The sequence below is a fragment of the Sitophilus oryzae genome, unplaced genomic scaffold, assembly GCF_002938485.1.
Source record: "Sitophilus oryzae breed Bouriz unplaced genomic scaffold, Soryzae_2.0 scaffold_1620_pilon_pilon, whole genome shotgun sequence".
Lineage (NCBI taxonomy): Eukaryota > Metazoa > Arthropoda > Insecta > Coleoptera > Curculionidae > Sitophilus > Sitophilus oryzae.
This window is the reverse complement of record NW_022146304.1, coordinates 5,211,129-5,227,377: the sequence shown is the minus strand read 5'-3', so window position 1 is coordinate 5,227,377 and position 16,249 is coordinate 5,211,129. Positions and strand designations below refer to the sequence as shown.

Sequence of the window (16,249 nt, the reverse complement as noted above, 5' to 3'; positions counted from 1 at the left end):
GATTGATTGTCATGATGATAAACGTTACATGAGAAGAACTACAACATGTTTTAACAGATTATAAATAATACTAAAGTAAATTCATTTTACGAAATTTTATTTTATTTTTTTAATATTTTCAGAGACGAGTGAAAATATATTTTTTACTGCGACAAATAGCCCGTACCAAGTTACATAAATGACATGTAAATAGAAAGAAGACATGTTCGTTCTGTCCAGTTAAATTTCATTTTGCAAAAATAGTTCAGCTAAAAGCATTAAAAAAGATTTATCAAGCCACTAATATTATAAGTACAAAATGTTTGAAGTTGTATCAATTTTTCAATTGGCAATTCCCCTGTGATTGATAGTAGCGTAGTAGGTGATCAAATAATATGTAGCCATGTGATACAAAATGAACTACTAAAATAAAATATCTAGCAGTGAATGCAAATCAAAATGTGTTCTGCTCACGTGTCGTTGTAATAATAAATAAAAATGCTAATTCATTATTCCCAACAGTATGCAATTTCCATGATAAATATTATTACTCAATTTTTTTTTAATTTCTTGTATTTAGCATAATAAAAAAATATAATTAAGTAATGTTGGACTTAATTGTTAACATTCTTACAAGTTCATGCATCAACATTAATACCTATTTAATAAAAAACTAAATATTATTTTTTCATAAAAAATATACTAATATTTGTAATCATATATTTATAGTAACCAAGTCTTTTAGATAAACTTAGCCTTTAGCTAGGGTTGCCAACTTTCAAAATAAAAAATAGAGGACGAGGGGGTAAAAAAGAGGCACAGGCGAGACATTTTTTGAAACCTCGCCCAAATGTCTAGAATTTACCAAAAAGTTTTGTCAACGGTATGCAATTGATGGTCTTTCCTACTTTCTTAAAAACAATTGTACTCAAAACTTGTTCAAATAAAAAAAAACTTTTTCAACAAACCTCAAAGCATAAGCTAACTTGCAACATTATCGCTTTCACGAATATTTCTAGTACATAAATATTTCTTCATTTTCTTTTCTGTACAGGGTGGACCATTTTGGTTGTTTCTATAGGGTATCTAGGAAACCGTGAGAAATATTCAAATTTTGATACTGCAGTCTCGGGTTCTTTTTTTGAAAAGATTACAATGGCGCAAACGGATCGTGGCTATCTTGATCGGTTTCGAAGCTACAGGGGGATTGTCAAATTTTGTACTTTTTGAAGATGTTCGATAGTTTGTTTATTTCAGTAACCACGGTAAAATGAAATGTACATTCTAAAGGCACCTTTTTGTGTAGAATGCAGTGGCGTAGTCAGACTTTTTTCGAAAAAAATATTTTTTGAGACTGTTGACTATACTTATGTTTTTTTTAAATAGAACCCCCTGTATATTTTTAAATTTTCTTATTCAGCTTGGCATGGGTTTGGTTGCTTGCGTTCTGGATACCGCTCAAAATATAAATCAGCTGCCGTTTGCTTATGTTTGTTAGACTCAATATAACATTCTAACATATTATATTTCTCAAAATTTTCAAATTTACTCATTTTTTTATTACTTAAAATACACACACTTCAATCTGTTGAAATGAAATGTACCGGATCCATCAAAGGTATGTTCCGATCACCATGACAACCGTTCACTTTGTTACGCGGCGCGGCCTACTATCTACTAAGTGGATATTTTAAGAAAAATTTGAAATGTTGAGGTTAATAGTGAAAATAAATATAGAGTGTTATATATTTTCGAGAAGCCCATGCCAAGCTGAATAAGAAAATTTAAAAATATACATGGGGTTCTATTTAAAAAAAAACATAAGTATAGTTAATATCTCAAAAAATATTTTTTTCGAACAAAGGCTGACTACGCCACTGTATTCTACACAGAAAAGTGCCTTTAGAATGTATAATTCATTTTTCCGTGGTTGGCTGAAATAAACAACCTATCGAACACCTTCAAAAAGTACAAAATCTGAGAATCCCCCTGTAGCTTCGAAACCGATCAAGATAGCCACGATCCGTTTGCGCCATTGTACTTTTTTCAAAAAAAGAACCCGAGACTGCAGTATCAAAATTTGAATATTTCTCACGGTTTCCTAGATACCCTATAGAAACAACCAAATTGGTCCACCCTGTACAAACGAGTGGGAGAAGCAAAAGACACAAATTAACAATTTTTTAAAGCATTGTGGCGATAGACGAATATTTTTAGATTTTGAGTTTGGTATGTAAAACAGAGAACTTTTTCAATATGTGAGAGAAAAAAGGACAGTCAGACTGTCCACTGAAACAGAGGACGGTTGGCAACCCTACCTGTAGCCCATGTAGGTATAGTTTAAATTTTTTGGAAATTCAAGAAAAAAATTGTTTTTTTTTTGGAAATAGATTAGTGTGTCTGGTAACGTTCTATCCTTTCTTAATCTTCCTATAATGAGTGTTAATTTTGACAAGTTTTATGTCAATTTTTAGTAAATGACGTCTAGAGATTGACCTTACTAAAATTATCATCGATTGTCTTTAACCAGTTTTCTTATTTTCAATCATTATGACCTATGTATAATTCTTACCACCAATAAATTTACCTGGAATCATTATACCCATACTCGAGGTGGTATTGTAAGCTATTTACTTGTACACACTGTGACAAGAAAGACGCGTCAAAAATATTTCCAATCACAGTGCGCACAAGATAATAACTGTCGTTCTTCCTATGGTAGTGAATTTTCTTGAGTTTGCGACAATTTGACTTATATTTATTTTTATTATTAACTTAACATATTTATTAAGATATTAAAACCATGTTATTAATATATAAACAAAATTGCATCTAATATTAAATGCACATTAAAATACCTAAATCCAGTACTAAAAGCGGAGGCTAATATAAGTATATAGTTCAATTCACGAAAGATGAATAATTGTGCCATACTGAATATTATAATAAAATAAGGAATAAAATTACCAGGGTAATAAATTAATTCAATATACGGGGTGGTCCTAACTGTAGATATTCCGGAAACTTCGGCAGCATATTGTCAAGGTGTATTACTGGTTGCATAACTGCATACTGCTAAAATCGCAAAGTGCATTGAGGAATCTGGCGCATTCGCCAGAAAGTAAAGAAAATTATAGAATTCTTTAGAAAAATCTAGAAACAACCGCCAGGGGGTATATAAGGCCCCTGACAGTTGGACAAGTTTCAAGTTTGAAGTCTAAAGTCTGAATATAGTCTGAAGTTTGAAAATACCGCGAAATACCGTTAGAGTAATAGTAGTTGCATAAGTTGTGTTGTAAATAGTATAAGTTGTGTGTACAGAGTGAAACAAATAAATTCGTTAAGTATTTTATCGTGAGTTTAAATAGTGGACCCACGGAATCCGTAACAATTGGTGTCGGAAGTGCGATTCAAGAGGATTTTAAGAAGAAATTAAGTGGATTGGAAGATTTTTAGACCGAATTAGAGTGTTTTTATGGTTGGTACAAGGCAACAAGCGAAGAAAATGGAGGAAGTAAGCAAACTATTAGGCGATTTTATGGAGAATATGAGAAGGGAGAAAGCAGAAGAACAAGAAAGACTCCGTAAAGAACGAGAAGAAGAGCGAGCCCGATTAGAAAGAGAAAAGGAAGAGGAAAAACTACGACGTCAACAAGAACAGGACCGGCTTGAGAACATTTTCGAAGATTTGAAAGTTCAACGACAACAAGACAAAGAAGAACAGGACCGGCTTGAGAAAACTTTAGAAAATCAGGAATTTCGACTACAGAAGAATTTTGAAGGCCTGGAAAAACGACAGGAGAACCATTTCCAAGAAGTTGTAGAAGATCTGGAGGAACGCCTTCAGCAGAAAATGGAAAAATTGGAGATGGACCTACAGAAGACCAAGGTACAAGTAAGGACACCTGGCGTTCATGGAACTGCGAACCTCAAGGCCCCAACCTATGATGGACAAACCACCTGGACTATGTACCACCGCCAGTTTGAAGCAGCCGCCGCTGCCAACGGATGGACCGACCAGGAGAAAGCAGCGGCACTTGTCATCGCGCTGCGTGGCCCTGCCCTGGAACTGTTGCAAACTATACCTGCAGCCCAACAGCAGGAATACCAAACTTTGGTCGCTGCACTGGACAGAAGATATGGCGACCAACATCGACGCCAACTTTACCAGGCCCAGATCAAGACACGCCTGCAGAGGTCCGGAGAGAGTCTGCAGGAATTTGAAGCAGACTTACGTCGGCTGGTACACCTAGCGTATCCTGAAGCACCGGAAGGATTTAGGGAGGAACTCGCTGCTCAGTGCTTTATCAGCGGACTGAGGGACAACGAATTACAGAGGGCGCTGCAAATATCCCGATTTTCTACCAGCAGCGAAGCACTGGTCAGGGCGCTAGAAATTGAAGCTGCTTTTAGCGCCATCCCAAGACCGAAGATAAGATCGGTAACGGTCGAGGAACAGCCCGGAAGTTCTCACATACGTTTGGAGGAGATGTTTAGTAAACTATGTGAGTTACTAGTGAACAAGGGTAGCAACAACACCCAGACAGAGAACCATAGAAGATCACAGGACATAAGGTGCTATAGATGTGGCAGGAATGGCCACATCAAACGGGATTGTCGCATCCAAATGCGATTCCATTCACCATCCAGAGAACATCGGCACATCGGAAGATCCCAGGACATAAGTTGCTATAGATGTGGCAGGAATGGCCACATCAAACGGGATTGCCGCGTCCAAATGCGATTCCGTTTACCATCGAGAGAACATAGGCACCAGGAAATCAACACTAACGAGCGAGTATTGGCTGAAGAAAACAGAGCCCCTAGGATGTTTTCCGTTAGAGTCTAGGGAAAACCGCTGACAGTTTGGTGATCAACGGGAAGGTCAATGGTAGAAGAATTCGGAATGACTGTGGACACAGGCGCTATGGTATCGTTGGTGCGGGACTAACTCAGTGCAAGGATTGAAGATGATGCTCTTAGAAGAAGAGTGTATTTACGTACAGTTACGGGGGAAATGGCCGTTGTACGGGGAGAGGCTTTCATGGAATTGGAGTTAGGGAATTTGGAAGTTTCGCATAGCGTTTTAGTGGCAGACATTGAAGATGATTTTATCATGGGTATGGATGTGATCAGTCAACATGGTTTTTCGTTTGATCACCATAGAAACATCCTGAAAATCGGAAATGAGGAATTTTCTGTATCTAAAGAGAAGAGACCAGGAAATATGGAAGCAAGATCAGCGGAAATTGTGATGATACCTGGTGATACCAAGAAGACTGTGTTCGGGAAACTAGAGAAAACCGCTGGGTGCCGTGTAGGACGGGTACAAATTATCGACAACGACCTAGATCGACGACGAGCTACCTTGGACAAGAAAATGAAACATCGCGAAAGCACTATCAGAATAAGGAATTTTAAGCTTAGAACTGACGAACCATGGACGACGATACAATTGAGGAAAGATCAAAATGGAAGATCCAGACATCGGAGCAATACTACGGCTCAAGGAAGGTAACGGCGAGAGACCACCGTGGCAGGATATTGCGGACAGAGGGCTCGTTTTCAAAGCTCTCTGGGCTCCAGTGGAATTCACTGGTGATTGAGAATGGATTGTTAAAGCGCACGTGGGAAAGTGCGGATGGCAGGACAGTAACAACTCAGTTACTGGTACCAAGGAAGAAAGTTATCCAGGTATTGGAAGAAATTCATGGTGGTAAAACTGGAGCCCATCTTGGGGTAAACAAGACCCTGAGCAAGCTGAGAGACCGTTTTTACTGGGTGGATTATTGTGAAGATGTTAAGAAATGGTGTCAACGTTGTAAGATTTGCGCAGCTAGACTTGTCGAGTACTTGGTCCTTGCCAAGTACTCGATCTGGAGGAAAAATGGAACAAGATAACGTTGGACTGTCGTTCGAAAGAGTCGTTAGGAAGGAAAGATTATTGGGAATTCATAAGGCCGTGAGAAGTAAGATTACGCTAGCCAGTGACCGGATGAAAGCTCGTTACGACCTCAGAGCTAATTCTACGGGATTTCAACAGGACGATAGAGTATGGTTGTATAACCCACAGCGCAAGAAAGGAAGGTCCCCAAAGTTAACTCCAGCATGGGAAGGTCCTTATACAGTCATCAAGAGGATAAATGATGTAGTGTACCGGATTCAACGCAGCCCTAGAAGTAAGATGAAAGTAGTTCATCTGGATCGATTGAAGAGATACCAGACAGGAAACCTTGATCGGGACGATCAAATTTGAGAAGGGGGCAATGTCAAGGTGTATTACTGGTTGCATCACTGCATACTGCTAAAATCGCAAAGTGCATTGAGGAACCTGGCGCATTCGCCAGAAAGTAAAGAAAATTATAGAATTCTTTAGAAAAATCTAGAAACAACCGCCAGGGGGTATAGAAGGCCCGCGCTTTGACAGTTGGACAAGTTTGAAGTTTGAAGTCTGAAGATAGTCTGAAGTTTGAAAATACCGCGAAATACCGTTAGAGTAATAGTAGTTGCATAAGTTGTGTTGTAAATAGTATAAGTTGTGTGTACAGAGTGAAACAAATAAATTCGTTAAGTATTTTATAGTGAGTTTAAATAGTGGACCCACGGAATCCGTAACAATATTCTGCAGATAAAAATAATTAAAAAATTCGTATAAATGTATGTCCCAAAATGCTTAATTTCGGAGATAGAGGGTGTAGAAGTTTCAATTTTATTTCATTTTTTTTAAATAATTTCTGAAGTAACGTCAATATTGGGATGAAAATTGAGGTCTGGGAGTTTTTGAAATGAGAAATTTGATTTTGATATCAATATGGCTCCTACTAGGGCATTCAATCCCGGGATCCCGGGCATTTTTTCAATCCCGAAATCCCGGGATTGTCTTTTATTTACTCCCGGCATTTTCGGGATTCATCATTACATTTTTTCTATAATTTAAATTGTACACAAGTCTTTCATGATAGTACAATATGCGCTTATAAACAACCCTGAATGTATGGCAACAATGTACCATATATTTTCCGTCGCGGGGTCTCTCTTGATCAGTTTGTTTTTTTAAGAAATGTTTTCAAAAAACAAGTTTAGATTCTCATCTTTGTTACTGCATAAGTTGTTATTTTAGTATCTTAGTATTTTAGTATCTTACATAATCCTGTGTTATGCTGTGTTTGTTCGTTTGGTTATGTAAATTAAATAAAAAATGTATATTTTAGTTCCTTTTAAAGTTTTTTTTTGGTTAAATAAACTTATATGTTATGTTGTTTTGTAATGGGGATGACGTTTAATTTATGTTAATGTTTTTTTTTGTTCGATAAAATTTTGTTAAGAAAGAAAATACTAGGTGTCCCAGAAATAAGTGCAAGTATTTTAACTGGTAGTATAGTTCAAACACAGAAACACGCCTATAATTTTTGAAAATACAAAATTTTTTGGATTTTTTTGAGTTTTTAGTTAAAAAACATAATTTCTTGATAATATGGCAACATAGCGAAAATTTGAGCAAAAAAATTTTTTTTGGGAAAATTTCAAAGAAAAATAACTCCGTTATTTTGGACTTATTTGTAAAATGATAAAGAGAAAATATATGTATTTTATTTTTTATCGAGATCTACCACTCCTTAAAATACTTGCACTTATTTTTGGGACACCCAATTTCAACGTAATTAATTTTTTTAATCCAATCCCGGGATCGAAAAATTATAATCCCGAAATCCCGAGATTGACAATTTCTTTCGGGATTGAATGCCCTAGCTCCTACTTGTAGAGGGCGCCACCTACATACTTTTACTGGTTTGAAGAGTAATAACTTTTCGTCTGTACCCGTATAAAACTACTGAGCAAAAAAATATACATTTACGACGTTTTTTACGTAAAGAAGGTCTCTTAGTAAAACTCACTACCGAGTAATGGTTCGATGAATCGAAATTATCAATACCTGTCATCACTGACATAAATTAAACATGTTGACTAAATAGTAATTACGATTGAAATCATAAATTTGAAATGTTTTGGTGCCAAAAGTTCAACAGAAACTGTTTTATCATCATTTTTTCGCAGAAAAAATACAAATTTCCCAATTCAGTCAGATATCTATCTACTCAACGTGTTTATTTTTTGCCAATAATGACATGTATTGACTATTTCCATTCTAAATATCTTGATAACGGTTGCTCCTAACGATTTTTACCAGAGACATTTTTTACGTAAAAAGTCACGGAAATGTATATTTTTTTCACTAAGTAGTTTTATACAGGTACAGACGAAAAGTTATTACTCTTCAAAACAGTTAAAACACATGTAGGTGGCGCCCCGACATCAAAATCAAATTCCTCATTTATAAGAACTTTTTTACTTATTTTTATCTGCCGAATATGTTGCCGAAGTTTCCGGAATACAGTTCGGAACCACCTTGTATTTAAACAATTAATAAATCCATTCAACAGATACACATGTAGTTCATCGGTACTGAACTCTGAATATAATACGACAAGAAAAAAGCATCTTTGATCTGGGAATTGAACTATCATTCCCTGTCCTAAAACAATATTTTGACAAGTTATCTCAGTCTAACACATTATTTATAACTAACTATATAACTAACACATAAGTATTGATCTGGCATGTCTTTTCTAAATAAAATCTTTCTGGCGCAATCGCCACCTTTCGTAAATTGGACTGTATATCTAAAATAAGCATTAAAAAATAATTCCACTTACTTCTCTCCATACTGCTTGATCTCCCACAATTCCAACTTGTCCTCGTCCACCCATTCCTCGGTAACTTGCGGATCCATGCTCTGGGGCGACTCAGGTCTCTTCCTCTTCCTCAATCCGCTCCTGATAGAAGTGACCTCCCTCATAGTTTTCGGCAATTCCAACGGAATCACCACCTTCCTCCTCATATACTGCGTTTTCTCCAAAAATTGGCCCATGTGCCTATGCTTCAACAGCTCCAAAGACAAGATTTCCGTTTCTGTAGTGATCTGGTGCTTGCCATCGGTGGTAGGGGGTTTAGTTTGCATGTCGTCCCATCGAAGCGTGGCCCAAAGTATACGCAACTGTAGAGCTGCCGCCGCCAACGATTTTAAGTTTACTGTTCTGTAGATCCAGCAGGTTTTGAATAAGGGTCTTGCACAAGGGTACGGCCATACAGAGTTGTTCTGTTTGGCAAGGAAATTGTATCCAGATATATAGATTCTGCCGGCATTTCTTGCTAGTTTTCTTACGTCGTGTTGTGGTAAAACGAGCATAGATGCCACGCCTTTTTTAGACTGGAACTTGGAGCAAGCGGGGTACTTCACCACCTGACGCCTCTTGCGTCTTAACTCCATCTGAGTCGGTATCTTCTTAAGGAAAATTTTTCCTTCAGTGGATGTAGTGGAATATACTCTTTCACTACCATCTTCCGCATGTTCGGTTTTCACAACTTTCTCTTCTCGTTTCAACCCCATACGGTACTGACAGAACCTCCTGTTTTGCTGGGCGCTATAGGTGGCGGTCTTCGAATTCAAGGTTTGAATAGTATGGCCCATCCCGTTGGCCGATTTAACCGTCACTGAATTTGAGGTGCTCTGAACGGCAGATATCGTCTTAATTTTACCATCGGTAGACCGAGTGGCCGTTGTGGTAGTTGATGTAGTCGTCGTAGTTACGATTTGAGTGACGTCAGACTTGGAGCCTAAAATCATCTCTTTAATTGTATCAGGAGATATATCCTTCATGTCTACGTCCATGTCCTCCTCTTCGTCTTTTAATTTAATTTTCTTCACAGGAGAGGTACAGGTAACGTCAATATCCATAGGTTCGTCCTTCAGCTCTGATAAGTCTTCTTTAACCTCCTCTTTCGTTTCATCTTTAGGTTCAATAGGTTTGTCTTCGTTTTTAACAATTTCTGGTTTAGGTTCAATTTTTTCAGGTTTGGCCGGAATATACACATCCTGTTTAGAATCGTCGTCAGCACTTTCAGCTGTCAAAACAGCGTTTACTATATCTTTACACAAACTCGCTTGAGTAGGTTTATTTTCCTCATCAGTTTTTTCTTTGTTTTCCTGTGAAGATACTCCTGGCGTGGACGACTGTAATGTTTGTTCCAGTATGGAAACTTTCTTATTAGGAGTAACAACAGAATTTCCACTGTTTGGCTTAATAGGCGTGGAACTATTTGTGGCGACATTGGCTTTTCTCAAAAGAGTCAGTAACTCTCTACGAATTTTCACTCTCTGAATGCAAAGAGGAGAATAGCAGCTGCTCTCTATTTGTATACTGTTAGCTGAGTTACACTGCTGGGCATAACAATGAAAGTCTTTAGCTACTTTTGATATAGCGGTATACTGAGACCTGAGAGTATTTATTCTCTTTGTAATGTTATTCAAAACTTCCTTATTTAGAGAAATACTTGCGTTACTTAATGACATTTTACCAGATAACATGTTGTTAAGTTGTTTATCAATACCTTCAGCTGGTGAATCATCATCACCATCTACATCTATGGTTTCTTCCTCTTTTTGTGATTCCCCAGCTTTACTCTGAGCAATCTTACGCTCTTCTAAAACTTTCAATTGTAATCGCCTGGCTAGAAGATCGTCCAGAATACCCTTCTTTGCTACTTTTGGATAAAATAACCTTCCAGGTGAAGTTAGGGCCTTAGTAACGTCAATTTCCTCAAACTGACTGACAGGAGGAATAAGTTCAATGTTTTTTAGAACTTCTGGAAATGCTTCTTCGATTTTCTTATCAGTTTCGCTGATTACTTTGTTTTCGCTAGATTCGGCGTTGTCTTTGTTATTCAGTTTATTCATCAGGAACCTATACATGTTGGGGCTTAAAGAGACTATTTTCTTTTGACCAGCTTTGTCTCTGATTTGGAGCATGTACCTTTGCGGATCGCCAGACAAACCCATCTTTTTCGAATCTACGTGTCGGAAGTTTCGTGGAGTTCTAATCCATAACCATCCCCAGCGGCCATGTATCCGGTACTCTTCGCCCTTTTGCTTCCACAACTGATGTTTAAAACTCATGGTGTATTTGACATAACTGCTAATTATGAGGCGATTCCTTTCTTCTTCCTCCTCGCGTTCCTTCTTTTCGCGTTTCTCCATCTTCTTTCTTTCTTCTCTCTCTTGAGCGGTTATTCTAAAAAGCTTGACGTGGCCCAGCTGATCGTGCCAAACGTTTGCAAAACAAACTGGTTTTATACAGGCTTGTAACACTATCAAAGCCTTGGCGAAATCTTTGGGCGTTTGACAACCTCCTACAATATTGAGCCAGTGCTTTCTAACTAGCTGCCAATTTGGGTGCATAAATGGAGATGGAATAACTTGTTCCAGTTGAAGGATTGTATGTCTCAAAGTGTTCATCATGATATGTTTAGTACCGTTTGTACCTCCTACCCATTTAAACTCTGAAGCAGGAGTGAGTGAGAATTTGTGAGACAAATGTCTTTTCTTGTCTCTTTCCTCGTTCCTTTGGGGTTTGTTTAGGGCTATTATATTGGTGGTAAATTGATTCACATAACTTTTAAATGTATTCTCCATACCAAGTTTATAGAGATACGTTCCATTAGCTATCTGATTAGATCTCAATCTTGTCATTCTAGACTCATCATCATCTTTACCCAATATCATTTTTTTCTTTAAATCTTCAGAGTTCAAACTGCGTGAAGTTGATGATGCTGTCTTAGGTCTTGTTATTAAATCTTTATTTTTCTCATCATCTTCATCTTGTAAATCCTTCTCTACTGATTGTGCTGTTGCAATGTTTCCTGCTCCATTACTACTTGTTTCTGTAAGTTCAGAGGTGGTTACAGATTCATGGTAGGCCACATCTGAAATTTCTTCATGCATCTTTGCCACCATATCTTCAGCATTTTGTCTCTGTTTCTCTTTTCTTTCTTCTTCAAGTTTTTCTTCGCGCTCCTTAATCGCTTTCAAGATATTTGCGTTCTCCACATCAAGATAGGTTTTCTTTGCGCCCTTATATTGATTAGTGAGTTTCTCGGTAAGGTCCATCTGTCTACAAATTTCATCTTTGTAGTCTTGGAGTTCTCTATATAAAGATGATTCCATGTCATCTTTATCAAGATGGCTGAGTAAATGTTCATACTGTACTGAAGTTGAGTAATACCAGACTTCTCCATCTTCACTTTCGCTGTTAAAAAATAAACAAAATTGAAGAAAACTTAACAGCAACACCTAAATAAATACTTGTACTTATACTTTTTTTCATTGTTTACATTTATAAAAATGTAACCAATAATAAGTATGTATTTAGAACATCAAATCATCATCATCATCAAAGCAATAGCAAAATACATAGTGAAAAGTAAATATACCATTACCTTTCTATTTATTGACTAGATATATTTGTAAAAACCAAAAATTTTTCCAAATAAGTTTATTTTATATACTGGGTGCGTCTCAAAAGTGGCTCACCCCTACAACTTTTTTATTTTTTCAGATTAAAAAATTTGGTATGATGACATAAATTAGGATTGATTGATGTATTCAATTGTTTTTGGTCACCTCCTCCTTCACCGGAAATGACAACTTTTTATTTTTAAATGACACCCTCGTTATTTTCTACTTTATTCAAATAAGAAATGCCACTCTGAGTAGAATAACATATCATATGTCAACTTTTGACATTTTCACGTATGGTTTATTTGAAATTGTAACATGCGGTTCATAACGACAATTTCACCCCTATAACCTATAACTTTTTTATTTTTTCAGATTAAAAAACGAGATTTGGTATATTAGTATGACATAAATTAGGATTGATTGATGTATTCAATTGTTTTTGGTCACCTCCTCATTCACCGGAAATGACTACAACTTTTGATTTTTAAATGACACCCTCAGTGTATTTCTACTTTATTCAATAGAATATGCCTCTCTGAATAGAATGACATATCATATGTCAACTTTTGACATTTTCACGTATGGTTTATTTGAAATTGTAACATGCGGTTAATAACGACAATTTCAGTCGAAATACCTTTACTTTATTCAAATATGCTAATGAGCCACCCTTGTTTCATTTGAAAAAATTGGGATATGATTAAAATACGATTTGGGCATCTTTTAACCAGCCAAGACAAGACACGAAAAACATTAGATGATCAAAACTATTTTTCCAAGGCTCTTTGATAAAAAAATTAGTGGTTTTAACACAGCCATGACACTCTGAATAGAAATTTAAAATAGGATTTGCTTTTAAGTGAAAATGTGATGAGTGATGTGAGGAAGTGACCAAAGAAAATTGAATACATCAAAATCCTAATTTATGTTATATAGTAATATTCCAAATATCGTTTTTCATCTGAAAAAATAAAAAAGTTATAGGGGTGAGCCACTTTTGAGACGCACCCGGTATACTCTGTTTGATCAGTACAAATGAAATCAAAATCAATTAAGAAAATAGATTCAGTTTAATTAGTGTAACCTACATACTAATTTTAACTTATTAGAATAAACTGCTTTTTAAAAAAAACTCCATAATATCATTTTAGTTCATCCTATATCACCTAATATCTTTGTAGGCAAATACCAAACTGAAAATATTTATACAAAATAGCCCTTTATCTCCTTAAAAAGCAATCCACTCCTCAAGTTTCACAATTATTTACACATTACATAGGTACCCCATATTATGTAAAATTAATTTTCATTTATCTATAAGTTCAATTTATTAAAATATATAAAACTAAAAAATTAAAAACAATGACTAGATAGTAAATTTTAAAAATGACTTAAATTAAATATAAGTCGAAGAATTAATTGAATTGCAAATACATATATCAAATAAAATTTTACAAAGTATAATATCAAAAATATACTTACACAAATAATCTGCGGCATAAAAAGAAATACTTTCTTCCATGTCTATCATAGCCCAGAGCTTCTTGCCGAGAGAGCTGCCCTTGCTTTTCCAAATCAAGCACACAGTCAACAACTCCTGATACTTTGTGAGACCGACAGATACCACACTGCCAATCTTCCTCCGGGATATTAACTAAGGGGGGATCCACACACTCCAAATGATAAACTGCTGGGCAGGTTTCACAGCAGAGGAGGTCTCCCAATTTGTGACAGACGCGACAGTGGTCATCATAGTGCATAGGCACTGTAAAGAAAAATTAAATAAATATGAATTAATAAACAAATTTTATATTATGCAACATTATAAAATGCTTAACAAACCAAATAAATATAAAACAATCATTCTATAACTATCAATCAGCCTCTCACGAAAGAATAAATTGTTGCAAAATAACCTCATAATAATTAACACTATAAGTGTTAATGAAGTTCTTATAAATAGAATGTTAAGTACAACATTATAAAATGCTTAACAACCAAAATAAATCTCAAACAATCATTATATGACTATTAACCAGCTGTTTGTTGCAAAATAATAACATAATAATTAACAGTATAATATAAAGTTATGAATATAATGTTAGTTACCTTCACTTAGCAAATCTTCTCTTACAGGGTTTGTAATCAAAAACTGATCTGTGAGAAACTGAAGCACTTTAATCCTATCTTCTAAATTTGCAAATGGGTAGTCTGAAGTATTTAATGTAGTAATAATAGATTGATCAAAATTCTTATCACTCTCTACATAACATCTTAAAACTTCTGGGTAAGTGATATTGTCAATTAAATAAAGTGCAATATTTACACTATCCTTCTGATCTAGAGGACCAAAATGGGTCTGTTGTGAATCCTCCTCTCTTAATAAAGCTTTCAATAACATTATGTGAATTTCTGACAGTAAACTACTTTGATCTTCGCACATAAGAGCTGCACAAAAATCTTCTAATCTAAAAGGTGACAACCTTACCAAATTCCGAAAATGTCTCAGGACTTCATATATACTAACTACTTCCATAATTCGTTCTTTAGGGACCAGAAGATCATCAGATGATTTCGGTAATGTTAAGGATGGTATATCTCGATTTTGCAACCAGAGGGGTTCGGGTGTGGGAGCTCTATTTAAGGCAGCATTTTGTTTTCGAGGTGTGCCACTCATTGTACTAAAGCTACTTAAAGAAAAGTCACTATCACTGGCATTTCCACCATTCGATTCAATATCACTGTCTGTTAATAGTTCATCTTCAATATCACTTTTGTCACTAGATTCATCACCAAAATCTGAACCGTAATGGTATTCAGATTCTTGGTAGTCCTGATAAGCAGTATTGTATCCTCTTCTTTGATAAGCAGAACCAGCATAACCACTTTTTCTACCCGCTCTATGCCCATCTTTACCTCTAATTCTTGTACTGCTTCTCCTATGCGAATCATCTTGAGGCGAAGAAGCTCGAGACGCCGAAGGAGTGCTAGATTGGGAGTCAGACTCCTTCTTTTGATAATTTAGCAAGTATTTTGGTTTTTTTAGGAGGTGATATTGAAATTTTTTAGTTCTTTCGGCTACCTGCACCTTAGGGGGGCGACCCCTCTTTTTTGCACCTCTTGTTGACATCGTGCTATTAAACTGTCATACGGTAATCCTAATCCACGTGGGATATTATAAAAACAAACTTGTATACAAATACGAATGTCAAAAATTACTTAAATCCACTCACAGTCGTCGCTTGCACTTTCGCCATACTAATCGAATACGTCACGTGACAACAATAGACATTTTCTCGTTTTATAAAAGAACTCGATGAAATCTTATGAAATTCCTGTTAAGAATAGAATACACCAGTCCAATTTCACTATTTCTTACTATCTATAGACTCCATTTTAGCTGAGAATGGGAGAATTTTAAGATGACGCGTAGCCAAAGCGAAAAAGTACACTCTTCGACTATAGCATCTAGCGTTCCTATTGGTCGACCGTAAACGCCGCCATGACAACTTGCAAGATTTTTTTAAAAATTTCACCACCTATTCAGATTTTTTGTCACTTTTGCAGCGTACATACTTACGACACTATTAAAAACAAATTTAGCACAGAAAAAGAATATAATTGGTAAAAATACTTAATAAAATGAGAAATTTCCGCAAACGAGGCTTGGTTTACAAGCTTCGAAGTGAAGTTTAAAACATCGGCAGCAGGTGTCGTTACCATCGTCTGTTCAATAATTTGCAATTTTGAAAAGAAAAAGAAAGTAATCGACAAAATTGATAGCATGATAATTTTCACTGGGATTTTTAATCAATATTTTTGTAATGTTAAATGAATTTTTCTTAAAAAAAATCGTCATTACATAATACTTCCGGCGCAGATGCGCCACCGGAAAGAGAGATAGAGATAACCTAG

At 35.9% G+C, this 16,249-nt stretch overlaps 1 protein-coding gene across 6 annotated transcripts in view; it reads right to left on the bottom strand.

Annotated features, from left to right (window-relative positions):
- The window catches only part of LOC115880206 (nucleosome-remodeling factor subunit NURF301), a 61,715-nt gene that overhangs the window by 44,665 nt on the left and 801 nt on the right, over positions 1-16,249 (bottom strand). For 5 of the 6 annotated variants that reach the window (XM_030897347.1, XM_030897345.1, XM_030897346.1 and 2 more), the window contains exons 1-3: positions 14,444-16,039; positions 13,817-14,099; positions 8,694-12,122 (exon numbers count right to left, since the gene is read on the bottom strand). In XM_030897347.1, the coding sequence (XP_030753207.1) occupies positions 8,694-12,122; positions 13,817-14,099; positions 14,444-15,464 (4,733 nt within the window). In that variant the 5' untranslated portion in view covers positions 15,465-16,039. Of the gene's footprint in view, positions 1-8,693; positions 12,123-13,816; positions 14,100-14,443; positions 16,040-16,249 lie in introns of those variants that run through there. The other variant, XM_030897350.1, reaches the window with a different exon arrangement.